The sequence below is a fragment of the Entelurus aequoreus genome, linkage group LG04 (genome assembly GCF_033978785.1).
Source record: "Entelurus aequoreus isolate RoL-2023_Sb linkage group LG04, RoL_Eaeq_v1.1, whole genome shotgun sequence".
Lineage (NCBI taxonomy): Eukaryota > Metazoa > Chordata > Actinopteri > Syngnathiformes > Syngnathidae > Entelurus > Entelurus aequoreus.
Window position 1 is genome coordinate 46,782,404 of NC_084734.1, and position 25,788 is coordinate 46,808,191.

At 42.4% G+C, this 25,788-nt stretch overlaps 1 protein-coding gene across 2 annotated transcripts in view; it reads right to left on the reverse strand.

The window, feature by feature from the left end:
* The window catches only part of LOC133648689 (MAM domain-containing glycosylphosphatidylinositol anchor protein 2-like), a 562,410-nt gene that overhangs the window by 38,978 nt on the left and 497,644 nt on the right, over nt 1-25,788 (reverse strand). For both annotated transcript variants that reach the window (XM_062045021.1, XM_062045020.1), the window contains exon 15: nt 14,668-14,829. In XM_062045021.1, coding sequence (XP_061901005.1) covers nt 14,668-14,829 — 162 coding nt within the window. The remainder of the gene's footprint in view (nt 1-14,667; nt 14,830-25,788) is intronic.

Consider the following 25,788-nt stretch of genomic DNA (forward strand, 5'->3'; position numbering starts at 1 on the left):
GGCAAGTATGACGCTATCAAGCGCCATTCGTTCAAAACTCGCGGGCTGCACTAACATCAAATGTCCACATTAAAGTGCGTGCCGGTGCGTGTGTCTGAGACCCCTGGTTAACATAGCACACAGCATGTAAGCTTGTATGCGGTGTTTTTCATTTTAAAAATTTTTTGTGGCTCCCATTACTTTCTTTAATTTGTGAAACTTGCCAAAATGGCTCTTTGAGTGGTAAAGGTTGCCGACCCCTGACCTAACCCAAGGTTCATAAAGCTCATATATTTTTAAAAAGTTACGTACGTGACGCGCACGTACGGTCAAGCTATCAAATGTTTAGCAGCCAAGGCTGCATACTCACGGTACCTGATATTCAGCTGGGGATGACTAAAACAGTAAATAAACACAAGACATATATTTACTCTATTAGCCACAACACAACCAGGCTTATATTTAATATGACACAAATTAATCCTGCATAAAAACACCTGCGTGTTTGTTATGCTAACTCCTAGCTCCTATGCTAGCTCCTAGCTCCATAGAACACGCCAATACAATTCAAACACCTGATCAACACACACAATCACTCAGCCCAAAAGACCGTTCACCTAACCCAAGGTTCATAAAGCTTATATATTTTAAAAAAGTTACGTACATACGCAAAAAAATGTTGCGCACATACGGTCAAGCGATCAAATGTTTAGAAGCCAAAGCTGCATACTCACAGTAGCACGTCTGCGTCTTTGTCATCCAAATCAAAGTAATCCTGGTAAGAGTCTGTGTTGTCCCAGTTCTCTACAGGCGTCTGTGTATCGAAGTCAAAAGTCCTCCTGGTTAGAGTCTCTGTTATCCGAGTTCTTCCATCTTGACTGCATCTTTCGGGAACGTAAACAAAGAAGCGCCGGCTGTGTACTGTTGTTGCTGACTACGTTCGAAAAATACGTCCATTTCGCACCGACAACTTTCTTCTTTGCTTGCTCAGCTTCTTTCTCCATAATGCAATGAACATGATTGCAACAGATTCACGAACACAGATGTCCAGAATACTGTGGAATTATGAAATGAAAACAGAGCTTTTTCGTATTGGCTTCAATGTGGAAGGCATACCCGTGTTCCCCGGGCTACGTCACGCGCATACTTCATCCTCAGAGGCGTTTCGAACCGGAAGTTTAGCGGCAAATTTAAAATGTCACTTTATAAGTTAACCCGGCCGTATTGGCATGTGTTATAATGTTAAGATTTCATCATTGATATATAAACTATCAGACTGCGTGGTCGGTAGTAGTGGGTTTCAGTAGGCCTTTAAACACCAGTAAAACAAAAGAGCTCGTGATTGACTTCAGTCAGTCAGCTCCACCACCGACACCGGTGAACATCCAGGGATCAGATATAGAATAGTGGACTCATTTAAATACCTGGGTGTTCACTTCAACAATAAACTGGACTGGACTCACAATTTAAACACTGTGTATAAGAAAGTTCAAAGTCGCCTACACCTCTTGACGAGACTGAGGTCCAAGGTCGGGGTGTGCGGGTCTCACTGCTGCACACCTTTTACGACACTGTGGTGGCTTCTGCGGTGTTCTATGCCGTTGTTTGGTGGGGTGGGGGCAGCACGGTCAAAGACAGGAACAGACTTAATAAACTGATCAAGAGGGCTGACTCCGTCCTAGGCTGCCCACTAGACAGCATTGAGAAGGTGGCTGACAGAAGGATGCAGACCAAGTTGACCTCCATAATGGTCAATCCCTCTCACCTAATGCACAGCACTGTGGAGGCCCTGAGTATCTCCTTCAGCATTAGACGGTTACATCCACAGTGCAAGAAGGAGCGCTATCGCAGGTCCTTTCTACCCACAGCCATAAGACTTTACAACACACCTATGTGATTACTGTGATGTTTTTTTTGTGGTGTGCAATACCGATGTTAGTGGGGTTTTTTTTTATCAGTGAGCAATATGTGCAATGCCAGGGGGGGCGCGTGTGACCTCGGGGGCCATGCTTATTTTACATATTTTCTTCTTGCTAAGGAGGTGCGTAAAAGAACATATTTGAGAAGCCCGGCATTAAACATACATTTCTTATTGCAATCAAAGATGAATGTTGGCATTAAATATGATTGTAAACATACTAGACAACTTATGTTTTAGTATTAAGTAAGGCTCCTAATTTGGCTGATGGTGTATGCAGTAACATGTTGTGTCATTTCCCAATGTATGGTTTTGTCAAAATTATGAGGGACAAGCAGTAGAACATTTATTTTTAATCTACTTGTTCATTTACTGTTAATATCTGCTTACTTTCTGTTTAAACATGTTCTATCTACACTTTTGTTAAAATGTAATAAACACTTATTCTTCTGTTGTTGGATACTTAACATAAGTTTTGGGTGATACTACAAATGTTTAATATCAATCCAATACCAAATAGTTACTCGATCATCATCATCATCAATGTGCTGCCGTAGCCGACAGACTTTGCACAACCCTCCGCCAGCAGTCGGGGTCACCCATGGCAGAGCCTAGCTCTGAAACAAAGATCCCGTGCGGTTACTTCGGGGTAGGTGAGGCGACCCCTGGTAGATTGTTTCCAAAGAAGAAGCTGTGATATCAGCTCCGTCTTGGCACGGAAGCAGTGACCAGCAAACTGTGCGCAACGTTGGCTCAGACGAGTGCTTGCTAGAGGTAGGTTGCCGTATATTTGGTCCAAAGTGGGATGGGACTGCCACAACAAGCCTTGACCCCTTCGAAGCAGGTTGGTATAGCAACCGTCAAGGCGTTTGTGAAGGCGCGCATTGAGGGTCCAGGTCTTGGAGGCGTACATGAGGATTGGTTCGGTGGTACACTTGAAGAGGTCTAGCTTAAGTGAATTGGGCAGGTTGGAGTGCCATATGCTGTCCATTTTATTACATGTTTTCCAGGCTTGGGCTTTCCTGGTACCATACCATACCATACCAACTTTATTTATAAAGCCCTTTAAAAACAACCACAGTTGAAAAACAAAGGGCTGTACACCACAAAGAAATAAAGGCAAAGGACAGACTAAAAAATAAAATTTAAAACAGAAGTAAAATACACATTAAAAAAGCAAATACAAAATTACCCTAAGAACAATTTTGTTAGATAAAAAGCAGTTAAAAAAGTTAAAAGTTAAAAACAGTTTAAAGTCTCATGCTGGGTTAAAAGCCAGTGAATAAAAATGGGTTTTAAGAAGGGTCTTAAAAATAGCCAAAGAAGGGGCCTGTCTCACATGAAGTGGAAGATCATTCCAGAGTTTTGGGCCCGCAACAGAGAAGGCTCTGTCCCCCCTGAGCTTACGCTTGGATTTGGGTACCTCCAGGATCAGCTGATCAGCTGACCTGAGGGACCGGGTGGGGGCATAGAGGTGGAGCAGCTCAGAGAGGTAAGGTGGGGCAAGACCATGTAAGGATTTAAAAACAAGTAAGATAATTTTAAAATGGACTCTAAAAGACACAGGCAGCCAGTGGAGGGAGGCTAAAACAGGAGTAATGTGCTCTCTTTTTCTTGTGTTTGTTAAAAGTCGGGCAGCTGCATTTTGGACCAGCTGCAGACGTGAGAGGGAGGATTGACTAATTCCAAAATATAAAGCGTTACAGTAATCCAGCCGAGATGTAATAAAGGCATGGATTACTGTCTCAAACTGTTGCCTAGAAAGCAGGTTTTTAACCTTAGCCAGCTGACGTAAATAAAAAAAGCTGGCTTTCACCACTGTGCCAATCTGACGGTCCAATTTAAAATCACTGTCAATACGAAAACCCAGGTTGGTGATCATGGGCTTAACGTACAAAGCCAAGGGGCCAAAGTCAACAGGGGGAAGCTCACAGGTACCACTAGGTCCAAACACTATTACTTCTGTCTTCTTTTCATTGAAGTTTAAGAAGTTTAGGGCCATCCAGGCCTTGATGTCATCAAGACAAGCAAGTAATGGCTGTATTGAAGAGGCATGATTTTTCTTTAACGGAAAATAAATTTGTGTGTCATCAGCGTAACAATGAAAACAAATACCATGCTTTCTTAGGATTGAGCCCAGGGGAAGTAAATAAATAGAAAAGAGCAGTGGTCCTAAAACTGAGCCCTGTGGGACCCCACATGTTAAGGGAGCAACAGAAGATTCAGAACCAGCAACATTTACAGAGAAGGTCCTGTTAGTCAAATATGACTTCAGCCAACTCAGGGCAGTACCACAGATGCCCACTTGATGTTGTAGGCGGCTAATTAAAATATTATGGTCCACCGTATCAAATGCTGCTGTTAGATCGAGTAAAACTAAAATCACATGATCACCTAAGTCTGTTGCTCGAAAGATGTCATTAAAAACCCTTACTAATGCTGACTCGGTACTATGGAGGGGTTTAAACCCAGACTGAAAGACTTCTAAAATATCAGAGTCTAAAAAAGTGTTTAACTGGGTAAAAACAATCTTCTCCAAGATTTTTGAGAGAAAAGGCAGCTTAGAAATGGGTCTAAAATGGGCTAAAACTGAAATGTCCAGACCAGGTTTCTTTAAAAGTGGTTGAACCACAGCGTGTTTAAAACTGGTAGGAACCACACCAGAAAACAAACTGCTATTTAAAATGTTAAGAACAGGCTGCCCTATACAAGAAAACACTTCTTTAAAAAATGTAGGAGGGACAGCATCATGGGGGGAACCTGAGGGCTTCATATGATTAGTTAACTCTTGTAACTGCCGCAGAGTCACTTGCTCAAACTGATTAAAAACAGCAGAGTAGTTAAACGGGACAGAAGGGTCAGAGGTCGGAACAGAGATGAGAGCCCTCGTTGTGGCAATCTTATCAATAAAATACTTTAAAAAGGAATTGCACAATTCAGAGGAGGGTTCCAAACATGTAGGCTGAGGGGCATTAAGAACAGAGTCAATGGTTTTGAATAAAACACGAGGGTCAAGACTATTTGAGGCAATAATGTTTGCCAAATGTTCTCTTTTTGCCTCTTTTACTGTGCTCTGATATCGATGCCAACAGTCCTTTAAAATCTGGAGTGACACCTGAAGCTTGTCCTTCTTCCACCTGCGTTCAGCTTTGCGGCACTCACGTCTGATCGCACGGCTTCTCTCATTAAACCAGGGTTCTGATTTAGTTTTGGCCTTTTTGATTTTTAAAGGAGCCACTGAGTTCAAAACTGTGTCACAGGTGGAGTCAAACAATACATTGAGTTTCTCAGTGTCAGAAAAAACAGACTCTGTGCTAGAAAAAACAGAGTCAGAGGGTAAAAAAACCTGGTTAAAAGCAGTAATAAACTGACCAGCAGTGGAAGGGTTAAAAACTCGACAGAGACGCGCAGGAGCGCGCGCTCCAGCTGTCAAGCGGTTAAAACTGGCCTCAAATATGACAGGCATATGGTCTGAAAGCACATTGTCACAAATGTCCAAGTTAGACACAGGTAGACCATATGAAAGGACAAGATCAAGCGTGTGACCACGTCCGTGTGTGGGGCCAGACACAAACTGTGTCAAATTAAAAGAGTCAATAAGGTTTAAAAAATCCTTCACCAGTGGTTTGTCGGGACAGCATACATGGATATTAAAATCTCCAACAATGAGGACACGATCATAGCGGGGCATAATTCCTGCTAAAAAGTCCGAAAAGTCATCGATGAAGTCCTTATTGTATTTGGGCGGGCGGTAAATGACAGCGCACATCACCGCGTCAGCGCGACACACCTCAAATAAAGTCAATTCAAAGCTGGCAAAAATGACGAAGGAAAGCATTGCTTACATTTATAGTCATTTTTATAAAGTGTCGCCGTTCCTCCTCCACGGCCTGATGCACGAGGAGAGTTAAAATAGCAACAGTCTGCCGGCAGAAGTTCGGAGAAAACGCTGGACTCACCGGTACCGAGCCACGTCTCCGTTATGCACATGAAGTCCAGACAGCGTGACTCGAAGAAATCCCTGAGTGGAAACGTTTTGTTCGCCACTGATCTGGCGTTTACCAGACCAATTCTGGCAGGAGATGAGACCGGCGTCGCAGCATACCGTGAATCCCGGCACACCAACTTTAAATTGGAGGGATTCACCCCACGTTGGCGGCACCGGGCTGAGCAGGTGCGGGTGCGGCGCGTCCCGGGTCTCTCAACGGGGCCGATTTTCGGTACAGGGTAACCCGTTGGATCCACGGAGGTCCAGCAAGCAACAAGGGAACCGCTTAATCCATTTCCCGTCCGGGCAGCGCTGGAAGAGCACGCCAACAGCACTCTCTGCTTTACCCGGCGGCCACTACGGGTGCCGCGGCGACGTTTCCGCGGAAAGCTCAGGGCTGGAACCCGGAAGAGGTGAGCTGGTATTCCTGACAGCAACGGGGGCAAAACATTTGGACCACCAAGATCAAAAGAAGAATTATTTTTGATAGGTGGTCGAAAAAACAACAATTCTTGGCGATCATACACCAGCAGAGACTCGAACTGTTTAGTGCAGTAGGATAAAATCAGCAAAAACTGAAACCAGACTGAGAGCGGTAGACGGCCAGCCACACACGACGGCGCCATCTTGATATAGTAGATGTACGGAAGTCATTACCGGAATCCATGATCCAGGAACCGAGGTACTTAAAATCCAGCTATGCAAGGCAAGGGCGCTACACCTTGAGGAGAAAATCATATACTCCCGAATACCACATGTTTGATACTTTACATAAGTTTTGGGTGATACTACAAATTTTGATATCAATCCAATACCAAATAGTTACTGGTCATATGTTGGTCATAATTGTTATGTTAGTGTTAGAATACAACTAAGAATGACGACAGACACCAACTCTAGTTGACTCTTTACTCGGGAGCCCCGGAACTTCCTGTGTCACGCCCAAATGGGTCCGTGGTACAACACACTCAACAACAACCATTCCTTTACAGAACACCTCCCCCTTAAGTTTGACCTCTTCTTCAAAGCCAATGGTTATCTAAAATTATCTCTTTAAATGCCCCCCTTGATATTACCTAAACATTTGCCGTATGAAATCTTACTTACTTACATCTTTCTGTAAGACACACTTAGTGCATAAACATATATCTTATATAAACTGTATAACCCTGAAAATCAATATTACTTTTTCTTTTCAAACGATCAACTTACATCCCATAAACTTCAAGCACATGAACAGTATGAATCAGAATACAATCCTCTTTCCTTTCTGTTTTTTTTTTTTTCTTTCTGTTTTTTTTTTCTTTTTTTTTTCTCTCACACACACCACATTGTCTCAACAGTCCTAAAGATCCAGACGTCTAGGAGGGCATGAGACTCGGCCTGATGCTGTGATGTACTTGTTAGATGCGTCTGTATCAGTATTTACGTGTCTGTTTGTTTCTGTAGTGGTGCGTGCAGGTGTGCTTGAGTTACCTGGCTCTGGAGTGTGCTCTGGGGTGTTCTCAGTGTAGTCTTGTGTGTCAGGCGTCTGTGTGTTGTGAATTGGGCGCATGTGTGTGCGATTACGCCTAAGTGAGCCCTCTTCAGTGTTGATAATGTAGGATCTCGGTGTAGACGCTTTCTGCACCACTGTCCCGTGTTTGTTTTCTTTCGGCAGCCAAACCTCTTGGCCTGACTGCAGCTGCGGCAGGACCCGGACTCTGTGGCGCTGGTTGTACCGGCGCTGCTGTTTCTCCTTCGCTCGCCTTTCCTCCTTCCGGAACTGCCTAATGCCTGGCCACCGAGGACGAAGTGCAGCGGGAACTTGGGGAATGTCAGAGCGGATCTGTCTCCCCATTAGGAGTTGTGCTGGAGAGTAGCCACTCTCCAGCGGCGTGGCGCGGTATGTCTGCAGCGCCCTGGCCTTGTCGCCGCCTCCTTTCCACAGCCCTTTGACTGTGGCAACAGCCCGCTCCGCCTCGCCGTTGGCCTGTGGGTATCTGGGGCTGCCGGTGACGTGAGCAAATCCATATGCTCTGGCGAAGGTCTGGAACTCTGAACCGCTGTACTGCGGCCCATTGTCGGAGAAGACCGTCTCTGGTGTCCCATGGCGACTGAAGACGTCCTTGAGAGCAGCCACTACTGTCTCCGCAGTAGCTACTTCGAGGTGTGCTACTTCTATGTAGCGTGAAAAATAGTCCACTACTAGCAGGTATGTACTATTTTTCCAAAAGAACAAGTCCGTGCCGACCCGTTGCCAGGGTCTCTCCTGCACTGCTGTCGTCAGCAGCGGCTCTCTCTGCTCTGCACGATGCTGTGAACAGGTGTTGCAGTTCTCCACCATCTGTCTGATGTGGCTCGACAGTCCTGGCCACCAGACCGCCTGGCGGGCCCTAGCTCGGCATTTAACGACCCCTTGATGCCCACTGTGTAGCTGCTGTAAGACTTCCCCCCTCAGCTCACCTGGAATGACGATGCGTTGGCCTCGGAGGAGCAGCTGTCCATTCATGGTGAGGTTGCCTTTTTCAGGCCAAAAGAGAGCCAGCTCTTGGGGCAACGCATGTCTCTCAGGCCATTCAGTCTCACAGTATCTGATCAGCTGCGCACAGATTGGGTCGGCTTTCTGCTTTGCTGCGATGTCGTTTAGACGGTGCTCTGTAGCGGGGAAGCTCTGAGTGACGGCGTCCAGGAACACTTTGACCTCGGCCTCTTTCTCCTTTTCCTCCGCCGTGAAGGTGTGTTGGATTGGGGCCCTGGATAACGTGTCCGCTGTTATCAAGCTCTTCCCCGGCACGTGCACGATATCGAAACAGAATCTCAGAAGCCTCAGCCTGAACCTCAGCACTCTCGGTGGGAGTTCGTCGAGAGCCTTGGTGCTAAGCAATGGCACTAGGGGCTTGTGGTCTGTCTCCAACCTGAATTTCAGTCCCAGCAGGTAGGAGGACAGACGCTCACACGCCCACGTAGCTGCCAGAGCTTCCTTTTCAATCTGAGCGTAATGTCTTTCGGTGTCTGACATACCTCTTGAGATGAAGATGATTGGTCTCCAGGCTCCGTCTGACTGCTGCTGGGTGAGGACGCCCCCGAGACCAAAGGATGAGGCGTCCGCCGACACGCACGTCTCCGCTGTCGGTGAGTAGGCAGCCAGCACCTGTGTGGAGCTGAGCTCCTGTTTGAGTCTTTTGAAAGCCTCTTCTTGTGGCGCTTCCCAGCACCACTCGTTCTTTCCGCACAGCAGGTCTTTGATTGGGCGTGTGTATGACGCGAGGTGCGGCAGGAACTTGCTGAGGTAGTTGGCCATCCCCATGAGTCTCTTCACCCCCTCGACGTCCGTCGGTGCAGACATCTCCTGTATGGCTTTGATCTTTTCGATGTCCGGTGTCACACCATCCACGGAGACTCGGTGGCCCAGGAAAGTGATGCTGTTCTTGCTGAACTCACACTTCTCCCCATTCAATGTTAGTCCCTCCTCCTGGAGCTTCTTCAGGACCTGACAGAGTCTCTCGTCGTGCTGGGTCTGGCTGTCCCCGTAAACCAAAATGTCGTCCGCGTGACACACTGCGCCTGCGCAGCTCTCCAGCATCTGCAACATCCGCCGCTGAAAGTGTTCAGGTGCAGAGGAAATCCCGAACGGCAAGCGGTTGAACGCGTACCGTCCGAACGGGGTGATGAATGTCGTCATCAGCTTACTTTCCTCTGCTAGCGGGATTTGCCAGAAGCCGGAGGTGGCGTCCAGCTTTGTGAACGTTTTCGCCCCGGCCAGCATGCCCAGGGTGTGGTCGACAGCGGGGAGGATGTATCTCTCCCTCTGAACCCACCCGTTTAAATGGGTTAGGTCTACACACAGCCGCATCTTGCCGTTGGGCTTCGGCACTACGACTAAGCCAGCACACCAGGGTGTGGGTTGTGTCACCCTGGAGATGACACCCATGTCGACCATGCGATCCAGTTCCTTCTTGACTTTGTCGCAGAGGGGAAGAGGCACGCGGCGTGGGGAGGACAGAGCGTAGGGGACTGCATCGGGCTCCAGGGCGATGGTGTAGGGCTCCTTTAATTTCCCTAACCCGGTGAACACAGTGGGAAACAGCGCTTTAAAGTCCTTCTGCTGTGTTTCCACTGTATCAACACGCCGCACCAGATCGAGGGCCTTGATCGCTGGGAGGCCTATCAGAGGCTTGGACAGTCCATTGACAACATAAACATCCTGTCTGGTTGTTTTGCCCTTTGCCGTCAGACCCCCTTTAAAACATCCTTCAACCTCAAGTCTGTGTTGCCCTGGGCCATACAGCACTTTTCTTGACTGTTGCAGTGCCCCGTGGATTTTTCTGAAGTAGATACTGCTGGGAATCGCGTTGACAGCAGCCCCCGTATCCAGCTTGAACGCCAGCTCTCGTCCGTTCAACTGTAGCATTCCGATCCATTCATCCTCTCCCTCTGAGCTCACTTCGCCCAGGAACGCAAACTCAAACTCCTCCTCCTCACTCTGTATGATGTCGTGCACACTTTTAGCTGACCTGCATATTTTGGCAAAATGTCCTCTTTTGTGGCACTTGTGACACTCGGCATCACGAGCAGGACACTCTTTCCATGGGTGTTTTTTCGTGTTCCCACACTTGCCACACCCTGTTGTCTGCACTCTTTCCATGGGAGTTTTATTGTATTCAACTTTTCGCCCCATCTGGTTCTTTGTTATTGCTTCTACATGACCTGCTGACGGCTCTGCCCCCCTCAGCCCCGGCTGTTGTTTTTTCACTGCTGCACTTTGCTTGATCTGCGTTATGGCTTTTTCTAGGGTGAGTTCTGCATCTAGCTGTAAACGCTCCGACAGCCTCGCATCTAGGATCCCGACAACTAGTCTGTCCCTTATTAACTCGTCCCTCAGAGTACCAAACTCGCAATGTTCAGCTAACGTGTGCACGGCGGTGATAAAGGACTCCACAGTCTCGCCTGGTTGCTGACATCGCCGGTTAAAGCAGGCCCTTTCATAGATCACGTTCCGTTTACTCACGCAGTGTTTTTCGAATGCTGCCGTGACGTCGTTGTAGGACTTCTTTTGTTCCTCCGTTAGCTGCAGCGCCTTCAAAACGTCCTCAGCCTCCTCCCCCGCCGAGTACATAAAAGCATTCACCTGGAATTCCTGAGACTGCTTGTCCAGTCCAGATGCAATTCTATAGCGATTAAATCGCGTACTCCATCTTGGCCATTCCTCTGGTTTCGAAAAGTCAAATTTACTTGGCGGGAAGTATTGAGGCACTTGGGGCAGCGCTGCTAACTGTTGCTGTTGTTCGTCCATTTTTTTTTTTTTTTTTTCTTACGTCGTCTTTTTCTTTTTCGTTGTAATCTTCTCGGTTACACTGCTCGTTACTACCGTACCACTAACGTCACTAAGTTTCTGACACCATGTTATGTTAGTGTTAGAATACAACTAAGAATGACGACAGACACCAACTCTAGTTGACTCTTTACTCGGGAGCCCCGGAACTTCCTGTGTCACGCCCAAATGGGTCCGTGGTACAACACACTCAACAACAACCATTCCTTTACAGAACAATAATTAATGTCCTCCTGTGTCCAGAGACGTATTTCATGGGTTTATAAATGATAAAAAAAGAAAATATTTTGTAATAATAAAAAAACATTGACGTAATCATTGTAGTATTGACTAAATACGGCTCTTGTAGTTGATATTGTTACAGTCGATGCCTGTGTATGTAGGCCCACCAGTGGCATTTGTTTACATTGAGGAGCGCTTTCTTGATGTTAGCTGTTGTATCCTCGGACGGTGTGTAGTGAAGCATGTTTAGCTATTCCTCGTCCTGCAGGGATGATGCTTGTAAGAAACTTACTTTATTTGTGGCCACGGCAGCAAAGATTAGTGATTTAGAAGAAGAACTAAAACATTACCTAATGCGGGTGGACGTTAGCCGCCAGCTAAACAACGACTAACAAGAGGAAGCGCTAAACAACTTTTGCAGAGTGGAGCTTCAGTGTTTATAGCTTCAACTTGATTGCTGGTTTTTAAACCAAAATGCAACCATTCTCATTTTTTTATCCCCACACTGTTTCTGCTTGTATTACTCCGTGCATTGCCTAACATGCGCCTCAATTCGTTTTACCAGTAATGTCACATTGTGACGACGGCACGCCGTTATGTCCGGAAAAAAAATGACCTGTGTTTTTTAAAGCCATTATAGTACTGTTTTTAATTAATTAGTACCGCGGTACTTCATTACTTTATTAGTACCGGTATAATGTACAACCCTAACATTTGGGCTGCGAATCTTTGGGTGTCCCACGATTCGATTCAATATTGATTCTTGGGGTCACGATTAGATTATAAATCGATTTTTTCGATTCAACGCGATTCTCGATTCAAAAACGATATTTTTCAGATTCAAAACAATTCTCTATTCATTCAATACATAGGATTTCAGCAGGATCTACCCCAGTCTGCTGACATGCAAGCAGAGTAGTAGATTTTTGTAAAAAGCTTTTATAATTTTAAAGGACAATGTTTTATCAACTGATTGCAATAATGTAAATTTGTTTTAACTATTAAATGAACCAAAAATATGACTTATTTTATCTTTGTTGCAATATTGGACACAGTGTGTTGTCAAGCTTATGAGATGCGATGCAATTGTAAGCCACTGTGACACTATTGTTCTTTTTTTTTTTTTTTTTTTTTTATAAATGTCTAATGATAATGTCAATGAGGGATTTTTAATCACTGTTATGTTGAAATTGTTACTAATATTGATACTGTTGTTGATAATATTCATTTTTGTTTCACTACTTTTGGATTGTTCTGTGTCGTGTTTGTGTCTCCTCTCAATTGCTCTGTTTATTGCTGTTCTGAGTGTTGCTGGGTGGGGTTTGGTTTTGGAATTGGATTGCATTGTTATGGTATTGCTATGTATTATTTTGTTGGATTGATTAATAAAAAATAAAAATAAATAAAAAAGATAATAATAAAAAAAATTTAAATCGATTTTTGAAAAATGAGAATCGATACTGAATCGTACAACGTGAGAATCGCGATTTGAATTCAAATTGATTTTTTCCCACACCCCTACCTAACATATATATATATATATATATATATATATATATATATATATATATATATATATATATATATATATATATAAGAACCACTGGTAGTCACACACACACACTAGGTGTGGTGAAATTACCCTCTGCATTTGACCCATCCCCTTGTTCTACCCCCTGGGAGGTGACGGGAGCAGTGAGCAGCAGCGGTGGCAGCGCTCGGGGATCATTTTGGTGATTTAATCCCCAATTCCAACTCTTGATGCTGAGTGCCAGGCAGGGAGGTAATGGGTCCCATTTGTATAGTCTTTGGGTTAACACTTTAGTATGAGGAAAACATATTCACCATTAATTAGTTGCTTATTAACATGCAAATTAGTAACATATTGGCTCTTAATTAGTCATTATTAAGTACATATTAATGCCTTATTCAGCTTGGCCTTATTATACAACCAGTAAGCCATTAACTAAGAGTCTTCCCTCAATAACCTCAGAATTATTGCTAATTAGTAACCCTAGCCCTAATTCTAACCCTTATATGTTCCCCTAGTCTCCAAATAACTCTAAATCAAGTCTTTGTTACAGCAACTAATTAATGGTGAATATGTTCCCCATATATATATATATATATATATATATATATATATATATATATATATATATATAAAACCTATTAATACATATATATATATATATATATATATATATATATATATATATATATATATATATATATATATATATATATATATATATATATATATATATATATGTATTAATAGGTTTTATATATATATATATATATATATATATATATATATATATATATATATATATATATATATATATATATATATATATATATATATATATATATATATATATGCATAGGGACCAATAATAGAGGGATTAACAATAAATTACTGATTTATAACTCTCAGTATTGTTAGTGTCGTCAAAATGCACACAGCAAATAGTTTAAAACACAACAATAAAGTTTTGCAGCATGTACACAACGTTAGTCTTATCAGCATCCAGTTCCTATAACTTTATGAAGCATCTCTGAAGCTCATCATTTGGAACTGAGCTGAAATGGCCACTATATAAGCTGTTTTTTTCCCCCGCATGAGACCCAATCTGGCTCAGCGCTCTCTTGAGCACACACAAACCACAAACAGCCGCAGTGAGTTTACGGCCGCCTGATTGGGTCCCCCCGGCGGAGGAAGCTGTAGAGTCTGACAAAAAGCCGCAGAGTGCTCCCTCGACAGCTTTGCCACCTTCAAACGCCACACGCAGTGTGGTTATCTACTTTCGGTGGTGTTGCTAAGAAAAGATACAGTTACGTACTGTACAATATCTTTAGCCGCAACAAGAGAAAAAATGTAAAGTATTCGTCCCATCTATTTACTGTCTTTCCCATTTTCAGGGTGCGAACATACAAGCGCTCCATCATTACAACGCAAACACTGCGTTCTGTGCGACGTGCAGGTGGCAGACAGCTTGGAGTTGAACGCAATCATCCGTCAATGTATCCCTTAGGGCCACACTGGCTTGTCTCACAGATGTCTGATTATGGACTTTCCATGCTAAATAACACTCTTCATTCATTGTCTTTGTAGGCGTAATTACATGTTGAATTGTGTAATAGCTTCATGTGATGTTCATGAATGCAACAAAGAAATCAAAGCATCACCATGACAACCAGTGTTTTGTTGCATAAAAACAAAGAGTATGTGCAAGAACTCACCTATGTGTTTGCCGTACATGTGGTAGAAGAAGCCGAAACAGTAGGCCGGTGGGTTGGTGATGCTGTACGGGTTCTTGGGTGCGATGTTGAAGAACGGGCTGATGAGCCGAGCCTGATCGCCTTCTTTGCGAGGTCTAGACGTCTCGATGTACATGTAGAACCCTGGAAACACAACGCATTTGATCTACTATTGGGTGCACAGGCAGACAACATCAAAGTTCAATCGTGTGGTGTTTGATTTCAGATAAAAATATGCCTCTGAAGTGGCACAAAAATTCAGAGTTTGAAACCAATGTCATGACTTCATGTCAGACGTCGACACACAGCCTTGACAAACTTAGAACACACGGTCTCTAGTTACAATGTTAAGTTTCTACCGAGGTTAACTTACCTGTGTCACGCTGGCCCACTTTGTCATTGCAAATTAGGATTGTCACAATACCAGAATTTCAGTAGTCCATACCCATACCTATGAATTTCTAGGATTCTCAAAACTCATTTGATACCACGATGAAAATAAAAAAATAAATCCATGTACTTTTAAGTTCACAACTTTATTGAAGTCTTTCATATACTCAAGTATTTAAGATTACTGTGCTTCAACAGATTTTTGCACAGAATTGAAATTGCAGTATCAGTTGCCAAGATGTAACTATACATTCAAAAAAGAACAGCAGTGTATCCATAGCCTCCCAGTATATAAAAATAAACAATACTCTGCTTATAAATATGATCATAAATAACACCAATAGTCAAGTATTTTACATTCTAAAAATTACAGCCGTGGCGTGGAACATATAGGGCTCAAAAGGGTACGTGATTTCATAATGCATTTTGGGGGATGGGTAGCCATTGATGCTGGACAAAGTTTTTGTTTACATGGCTGTACTCAACCGGAAGTATTGTGAAATGGATCTACAAAAGAAAAAAAATCAAGGGACTGTACCGAAACCAACTGGATCCTGTTCCAAAGGCTTGCCACCTTAAAAAATAAGTAAAATTGAATAGCACGGCTTCTACCCAGGCTATTCATCGTCTCTTTACTAGCTTCATAAACTCAGTTCCTTGGCTTTGCCGCTACGCTGGAGACGAGACAAATCTCACCAAATCGTTATTTTCCTGAAGCGATCATGACAACCATTGTGGCAGTTATTGATGCCACACATTCGCGACATATTGTTAAAGAAAAAAAACACAACTTTAGGACAGAGTATTGAATTGAACCCAATGTAAAGATGCTAGGGCAGCACGGTGTAACAGGGGTTAGTGCGTCTGCCTCACAATACGAAGGTCCTGAGTTCAATCCCGGGCTCGGGATCTTTCTGTGCGGAGTTTGCATGTTCTCCCCGTGACTGCGTGGGTTCCCTCCGGGTACTCCAGCTTCCTCCCACCTCCAAAGACATGCACCTGGGGATAGGTTGATTGGCAACACTAAATTGGCCCTAGTGTGTGAATGTGAGTGTGAATGTTGTCTGTCTATCTGTGTTGGCCCTGCGATGAGGTGGCGACTTGTCCAGGGTGTACCCTGCCTTCCACCCGAATGCAGCTGAGATAGGCTCCAGCGACCCCCCGAAACCCCGAAAGGGACAAGCGGTAGAAAATGGATGGATGGATGGTAAAGATGCTATTCCGATGCAGTAAGATCTCACATTTTCAAGCCCTTTAAAAAAACAAACAATATTGTACTCAATATTCTTTCAACATGTTGGTAGTGTGACATCATCAAGTCACATGTATTGAAATAGGCTGATACCTAAAAACAAATCTTTGTGTTTTTATTCGTTATTAGTGTCAACTTTTCAGCCTTCTCTAATTGCGGTTATACGGAGCCCCTAAAGGGACATGGGAATTTTTTTTTTTTTAGACATGTATCTCGTGGCCACGAGAAAGTATCTCGTGGCCACGATAAACTTTCTCGTGGCCACGAGAAACTTTTTATTAAAATTAAAAAATTTTACTAAAAGTATATATATATACACACATATAAATTATATGGGTAGATATTTGTTCTAAAAAGGGTATTTCAACAAGTAAACAGTACAGTAGGTACTTGATGTTGATATATGTAATGCACATAAGGGTATTCTAGTCAGATGCGCGTGTGTAAATATGCGATGTGTAAATATCAAAATATTACGTACGTCGAATCACTTTTTGTCAGGCAATATTACATTTAATGACAATTTTACATAAATGAATACATCCAAACACGTTGTACATATTTATTATTTGCAGGAATAAATAACAGTTACAATTGTGTGTGTATCTTCCAAGCAAGAAAGAAGTTTGATCACATCAACATGGGACTAACTGACACACTCCGCTTCGCTGCAGGTCCGCAAGCCACGCCCACCCCCCACAGCCACAGAAGAGGAAAACTGTCCTTTCCCGGGCATGATAAAGTCTTAAATAATGTCAAACACGTAGCGTTACAATAACCAGGAAGATAAAGTGTTTGTCTCACACCTACTAATCAAGCATTCACATTTTGCCACAACACACATGGGGGAAAGTCCTAATTGGAAATACAGCCATATTAACTCCTAAACTGCCATTTTAACACACACCAAACCATCAGCACGCATCCAATGCTTTCTCGTGGCCACGAGAAACTTTTAGTAAAAAAAAAAAAAAAAAAAAAAAAAAAAAATTTTTTTTTTTTTTTTTAATAAAAAGTTTCTCGTGGCCCCGAGAAAGTTTCTCGGGGCCACGAGATACTTTCTCGTGGCCACGAGATACATGTCTAAAAAAAAATAAATTCCCATGTCCCTTTAGGGGCTCCGTACGGTTATGTTTTTTTTTCTCTATTTTAAAAGTTTTGCTCTTTTTTTTGTTTGGTTTTTCTCTACAATGTGCCATAACAAGAGCTGTGTTCACTTTCTGGTGAAATAAGTAAAGCAGTGGTGTTCAAAGTGTTGCCAAACGACAGAAGAGTGTCTCTTAGCTCTGTTTTCTTAGCACTTATTGAAGTGATAAAAGTTGGACTTCCGGTTGAGCATGGTCTGTACAAGGCATGCTTAGCAGGGCCTCCTTGGAAATGGGACCTTTTTTATATTTTAATGGCACTTTTACTAATTCTAGCCATCAACTCGACCATACTTTGTACTATCGTGTCATATGCAGCATTTTTTTTGTGGATTGTGCCTGCGAATTCCGCAATGTCTGGCTGGAGGAAATCCAACAAGCCAGGCCACTCCAAGCCTTGTGCGTCTCCGGATCCAGATACCATGGAGTAGTCGTTCACCAACTTGGCCCTTTGTAAGTGGATAAATCAGAAGATGAACGAAATTTGAGCCGACGTCCTCGACAATCTTAAATCCATTGTCAGAGAAGAGATAGCGGCTGTTATGGAGCCATTCGAGAGCACTCTCTCGTCCCATGGCAGAGCCATCGCTAGCCTGAAGCTCGCTGCTAACGCTAATACTAACGAGCTAACTGGGGTCAACAAGCTAACTGCCACTGTTGATCACCTTGTTAAAAATGTGATGATCTGGAGGGCCACTCAAGGTAGAATAATATCCGAGTGGTGGGCCTCCCTGAGGGCAGTGAGGGTCCCCGTCCGACTGAGTTCACCGCTCAATTCTTGCAGGAGGTCCTGAAACTTGCCGACAAGCCCATGCTGGACCGTGCCCACCGGACCCTCCACGCCAGGCCGAAAGATGGCGAACCTCCTTGGCCGCTCATTGTCCGAGTGAATTTATTTCAAGTCCGTAACCAGATTCAGGCTTCTCCGCTATCGTATATGGGCAAGAGGATTTCAATTTTTCCAGACTTGACCTCGGCCGTGGCTCGAAAGTGAGCGGCTTTTGCTGCGGTAAAGAAAAGGCTACATTAATGTCCCCATGTGTGGTTTGGTTTTCTCTTCCTGGTGACGTTGCGGATCACTTTATCCAATGGCCAGACTTACAGATTCAATGATTCAACAAAGGCTGCAGACTTTGTGGACAAAAACATTGTAATAGGAGTTGCCCTAGATTCAATCTAGGAGGCATGCTAGCACGTTAGCTGGCCACTGCCATTTTGGAGTCAAAGGTACCAGAAGCATGAGATGTCCCGCCTTTCTTATGGATTATGTTCTACTTTATTCAGATGATGTAGTGCCTGGGTTCTGTCGGTATGACTACTAGGTATTTTTTTGGTATTCTCTTGTTCAATAATTTGCTAGTTGTATATCGGTCTTCTTCATATATATTTGCACATTCAATTGAAGGAGTAGTTTTTGATAGTAAGCTGTAATCAAACAGCCTTTTTTCATCTTTTTCAAACACATACTTTCGTGCACTTTATTTGCTAACTTGATGTCACATTTTTGGCGCCTACTGCATTGTGTGTCAGTGTAGAAGAGGCGCAGTGGGTTTTTTTTGTGGGGCGGGAACGTTGTGTGTGGCAGTTTAAAAGGATGCTTTTGCAAGAGCTTTGGGGGGAGGGGAGGCACTGTTTTGTTTTTCTTTTCTTTGCATCAGTCAAGCTTATTTTTTTTAGTTTTACCACAGACTTGCATTTTTGTATACTGTATATTTAATGTTTGCATCTTTTTGCTATGACGGGTCTCAAACTCAATTTACCTGGGGGCCACTCGATGCAGAAACTGGGTGAGGCTGGGCCTCAAGAAAAGACTTCTTAAAAAAAATCTAACATGCACTTTTTAATGAATTCACCTTCTTTGAATGGCTTTCCCGCCCTAGCAACCATCTCACTCACCATGTAGCTAGCTTTGACTGCTGCATCGCTCTTTTTGCTTGCTTTCTTGACGAAATCTTGTTGCCTCAGTAGACTGGTTTTAAAATTTGCAACCCGGTTCACTCTCTCATCTCCCTGGTATTTTGCATACTCTTCAGCATGTCTAGTTGCAATTCTCCCTTTAAAAATTGCCTTGCAAAGTTTCACATACTTCGGCGTCCAGATCACACATACGCTTGCAGAGCTTTATGAAGCCAACTTTGTTCCACTGGTCCTTACTTAATTTATCTACAGTGGCTCATGTTAAAGGCCTACTGAAACCCACTACTACCGACCACACAGTCTGATAGTTTATATATCAATGATGAAATCTTAACATTGCAACACATGCCAATACGGCCCGGTTAACTTATAAAGTGCAATTTTAAATTTCCCGGCAAATATCCGGCTGAAAACGTCTCGGTATGATAACGTTTGCGCGTGAGGTCACGGATTGAACGGAAGTATTGGGACACCATTATGTCCCAATACAAACAGCGTCTGTTTTCATCTCAAAATTCCACAGTATTCTGGACATCTGTGTTGGTGAATCTTTTGCAATTTGTTTAATGAACAATGGAGACAACAAAGAAGAAAGCTGTAGGTGGGATCGGTGTATTAGCGGCTGGCTACAGCAACACAACCAGTAGGACTTTGAGTTAGATAGCAGACGCGCTATCCGACACTAGCCGCCGACCGCACCGATGATCGGATGAAGTCCTTCGTCGCGCCATCGATCGCTGGAACGCAGGTGAGCATGGGTCGTGATGAGCAGATGAGGGCTGGCGTAGGTGGAGAGCTAATGTATTTAGCATAGCTCTGTCGAGGTCCCGTAGCTAAGTTAGCTTCAATGGCGTCATTAGCAACAGCATTGCTAGGCTTCGCCAGGCTGGACAGCATTAACCGTGTGGTTACAGGTCCAGGGTTTGGTTCGGTGTCTCCTGATAGTAGAAGTGATAGTAGTATTGTTGATTTTCGGTCTATCTTTCCAGTCAGGGGCATGTTTCTTCTGTTTCTATCCACAGTTAAGCACGATGCTATCACGTTAGCTCCGAAGCTAAAGTGCTTCACAGAGGTATTGTTGTGGAGATAAAAGTCACTGTGAATGTCCATTTCACGTTCTCGACTCTCATTTTCAAGAGGATATAGTATCCGAGGTGGTTTAAAATACAAATCCGTGATATACAATAGAAAAAGGAGAAAGTGTGGAATCCAATGAGCCCTTGTACCTAAGTTACGGTCAGAGCGAAAAAAGATACACCCTGGCGTCCTGCACTGCACTCCAATCCTTCACTCTCACTTTCCTCATCCACGAATCTTTCATCCTCACTCAAATTAATGGGGTAATCGTCGCTTTCTCAGTCCGAATCGCTCTCGCTGCTGGTGTAAACAATGTGCAGATGTGAGGAGCTCTTCAACCTGTGACGTCACGCTACTTCCGGTACAGGCAAAGCTTTTTTTATCAGCGACCAAAAGTTGCGAACTTTATCGTCGATGTTCTCTACTAAATCCTTTCAGCAAAAATATGGCAACATCGCGAAATGATCAAATATGACACATAGAATGGACCTGCAATCCCTGTTTCAATAGGAAAATAACATTTCAGTAGGCCTTTAACTCTGTTTTTTTTTTTTTTTTATAATGTCCTGCACAGCTTCTCGGGCAAATCATATAGCAGATGTAGATGCCCATATCGGCTGTTCAGATTTACTTTACAAAAGAGAAGTGTAGGATACTTCTCTTGTTGCCTTACTTGTATTTTGACTTTATTAAATGTATTTATATTATCATTTGGTGCAGCCGGGCCGGAGCAGGAGGGGATAGAAAGAGAGAAAAAGGAAGACAGAGGGGGGAATTGTGGGGACAAGAGGGGGATTAGACAGAGAGACAAAAACAACAACAGCAAACACAACAACAACAACAACAACAACAGAGCAACATCAGCAAATACGACATGTACAAATATGATGGTAAAAGTAATAACAAATAAGCAGTTAGCGAAAATAAAAATAAAAATACAGAAATGACAATGAGCATTATTACACTATAAATGGAGCAATATGAATACCAATAGAAATAGTGCTATTGATAATAAACAATACCAGTACTTTACCTTTATTATCAACAATACAATTGTTCAAATGCAACAATACATATACGTAATGATAACTTGAGATACAAAAGAATGCAGAAAAATGGAGGGGAAGAAAGAGAAGCAACCTACATTAACCTTGTAGATTGTTATAGTAAAATAGGTTAAGGTTTGTCAGTGTGCCATGTGTTATACCCAGTTTACCCTAGGGCAACAACGTTAATATATGTTTGATGAAACGTGATTATGTGCATGAGTGTATGTGTGCATATGTACTTGTATATGTACAGTATGTGTATGTGTGCTTGTACAGTGATTGTATATGTAAAGTATGTGTATATGTGTGTACAGCGAATGTATATGTACAGTATGTGTATACAGTATGTGTGTTTGAACAGTGAATGTATATGTACAGTATGTGTATATGTGTGTTTGTACAGTGAATGTATATGTACAGTATATGTATGTGTGTGTTTGTACAGTGAATGTATATGTGTAGTATGTGTATGTGTGTGTTTGTACAGTGAGTGTATATGTACAGTATGTGTATATGTATGTTTTTACAGTGAATGTATATGTACAGTATGTGTATACAGTATGTTTGTATAATGAATGTGCGTGTGGATGTACGAACTTTGAGTGTGTAAATATGTACTGTATTTATTTGTATATGTATGTGGGAGCGTAGGTACCTACGTATGTCTGTATGTATGTGTGTGAGTATATGTGAATTTGCATGTACAATACATTTGACTCCCAGTGTGTGCGGGAGCCAGAGCACGGCCCCAGCCTCCCCGAGAGCCCATCCCACAAACAGTAGGTGTGGTGCCCAGGGAACCAGGGGCCACCGCTCCCACGCAGCCAAGCCGGACAGTGACAGGAACCCCAGAGCCTGGCCCACCGTGCCGCCCACAAGGGCCAGCAGCAGGCCGTAGACAGACGCACCCGGCAGAGGACAAGGCACGAGAAAAGCAGGGGGAAGCCAGACCCCAAGCCAGCGAGAGACCACACCCCACATGGAAAGAAAGGCGGGACGCCCCGCCCGAGGGGCCCGGAGACCCCCCGCAACCGGACGGGAAGACCGCCCCCGCCCCACCGGCAACAGAGCCCCCACGAACCCCCCCCCCCCCCCCCCCCCCCCCGTAGAGCGCGGCGAGGCCAGCCCACGGCCACCCCACCCAAGCCGGCCGCCACAGGACCACCCAGCACGGGGCCACAGGAACCACCCACCCCACCCGCAGGGACCCCAACGATGGAGATGGAACAACCAGCAACCGCCCCGCCGAGCCCCCCCCCCCTGAGGTAGGGGAATAAATAAATAAAATGAATAAATACATAATAATAATAATAATAATAATATTAATAAAATATATTAATAAAAAAAATAAGAATAAATAAATAAATAAATCTATTTATAAAAAAAAAAAAAAAAAAAGAATTAAAAGAAGATCACAGACATGCTGACACACAAGGTCGCTACCCCAACAACCTTTAACTCTGTTAAAATGAATGTACTTTCGCAATGTTCCCATTTGGTCGAGTGTATACCACTTTTTCTCCCTTAGTCCTTCTTTCGTAAATTAGATAGTCCGAGTTTTGACTTCATTAGGAATAAGAAGACTCACAGATTACGTAAACAATATTTACAGAGACCCAAATTGTCGGGAGGATTAGTACTACTATACTTTTGGTTTTTTCTACTGGGCCATCAACATGATAATTCTTATATATTGGCTGCAATATGACGCATTTGATCCCCCTCCGTTATGGCTGGTTATGGAAGCTAACTTAACTAAACCTCCTAAAACCTAATTCAGAATTTGGGTTCAGTTTAAGCGCTATTTTGGCTTACAGAGTATTTCTAGTCTTGCACCCATCACTGCTTATCATGCTTTCCCTCCCTGTCTTGTTGATAGTGCCTTTTTAAGATGGTCAAGTCTGGGGATAAAAAGCATTAAAGATTTATACATCAAAAACATTTTTGCCTCTTTCCTGCAACTTTGTGTTACATTTTCACTCACTAATCAACACTTTTTTAGATATCTACAGATATGTAGTTTTGTTCATAATACTTTTCCCAGGTTTCTAAATTTACCAACTGACACAAATACATCCAAAAACAACAGAAAACAGCAGCAGTCACACACCACAATTAAACATACATTACTCACAAATATTGACATAAAAACAATGTATAAAATGTTTCAGTAAAAACAAATTAAAAACAAGTACAATGCCCAATATAAACAGTTTTTCGATCCTTTAAAATGGCCTGAAAATCCCCCAAAGTGATCAGTTCAGATAATCTCAGATCCTTCTGTAAATTATTCCATGACCATGGAGCAGTATATCTAAAAGCTTTTTTTTCCCAAGATTTGTGTTGGCTTTAGGAACAAACATTCTACGTCTGTCCTGCAACCTTAAGCTGTAGCGACTGGAGCCTCTAGACATAAAAGAACACAAATAAGGGGGAACCAGACCAAGAAGTGATTTATATACAAAACAAATCCATCGAGGAAATCTGCATACTGATAAAGATGGACAGTTTGCCTTTGCATACAAAGTGCAATGGTGGACAAGGTTGCCACAACGTTGCAAAACGTAAGGCACAGTGATATACAGTATCCAGTTTTTTTCAAATAATAGTCAGGTTCATTAATTAAAAGCAAGTCTCCATAATCTAGCAAAGGCATACACATGGTCAAAATCAAGCCTTTCCTAACTTTTAGAGAAAAACAGGATTTGTTTCTAAAGAAAAATCTTGATTTAATTTTAAGTTTAGCCACAAGTTTTTCAATTTGAGATTTAAAAGACAAGTTCTCATCAATGACAATTCCCAAAAAGAACTTGGTAGCATTTCTTACTTTGTTAGCTATAAGACTAATTTTGTTAAATTGGAAGGCTGTAGCGCCTCCCTGCCACAACTGCTGGATTACAGATATTCTTTATTTCCTTCCTTTGGAGATAAATTAGGTTGACATTGAATGGTTGTTCTGTGAAGTTTTATGAAGTATGTGGTGGGTTCTATGTGAAATAAATATTTAAAAGAGACTGATCTCAAATTTAATCCCCATTGAAAAGTAATTGAAAGGTAGATAATTGATGAGCCTTTTGTCTGCTTTTGTGTAATGTTGCACCGTGTTGGTGACATTCAGGAGTGCAGTTGTCTGTGGCTTTGTGTCAATATTTGCCTGTACTTATTTGACTGATGCATGTTTATATATATATATATATATATATATATATATATATATATATATATATATACATATATATATATATATATATATATATATATATATATATATATATATATATATATATATATATATATATATATATATATATATATATATATATATTCACTACCGTTCAAAAGTTTTTTTTGGAATAGCCTTCATTTCTAAGAACAAGAATAGACTGTCGAGTTTCGGATGAAAGTTCTCTTTTTCTGGCCATTTTGAGCGTTTAATTGACCCCACAAATGTGATGCTCCAGAAACTCAATCTGCTCAAAGGAAGGTCAGTTTTGTAGCTTCTGTAACGAGCTAAACTGTTTTCAGATGTGTGAACATGATTGCACAAGGGTTTTCTAATCGTCAATTAGCCTTCTGAGCCAATGAGCAAACACATTGTACCATTAGAACACTGGAGTGATAGTTGCTGGAAATGGGCCTCTATACACCTATGTAGATATTGCACCAAAAACCAGACATTTGCAGCTAGAATAGTCATTTACCACATTAGCAATGTATAGAGTGTATTTCTTTAAAGTTAAGACTAGTTTAAAGTTATCTTCATTGAAAATAAGGACATTTCAATGTGACCCCAAACTTTTGAACGGTAGTGTGTGTATATATATATATATATATATATATATATATATATATATATATATATATTTATTTATTTATTTGTATTTCTTTTTTGTGGGGAGAGAAAAATATAACTTGTTTGGGGGAGAGAAAAAAAAAACATTTGGCATGTGTTTAATTGTATTTCTGGACTATATATGTAAAAAACTCAACAGACAACAACAACAAAAAGAAGAGATAAAGGTTGGGTTGCAAGCTTCCGAAAGTTTTCTGCACAGTGTGCTAATGCACACTCTCTGGGCTTGTGGTGGCTCATATCCACTCTCACTTGCGCGGCCAATACTTTCATGACCGCTTCAATGTTTGATTACTGAATAAATGCATGATGCAGACACACCTCTCTCACTTTTAATATGTACATCGACATCACAGTTTCAGTATAAATAAATATTTATGAATGAATAAAGTTGTCGTCTTTATTATTAGTTAGCACATG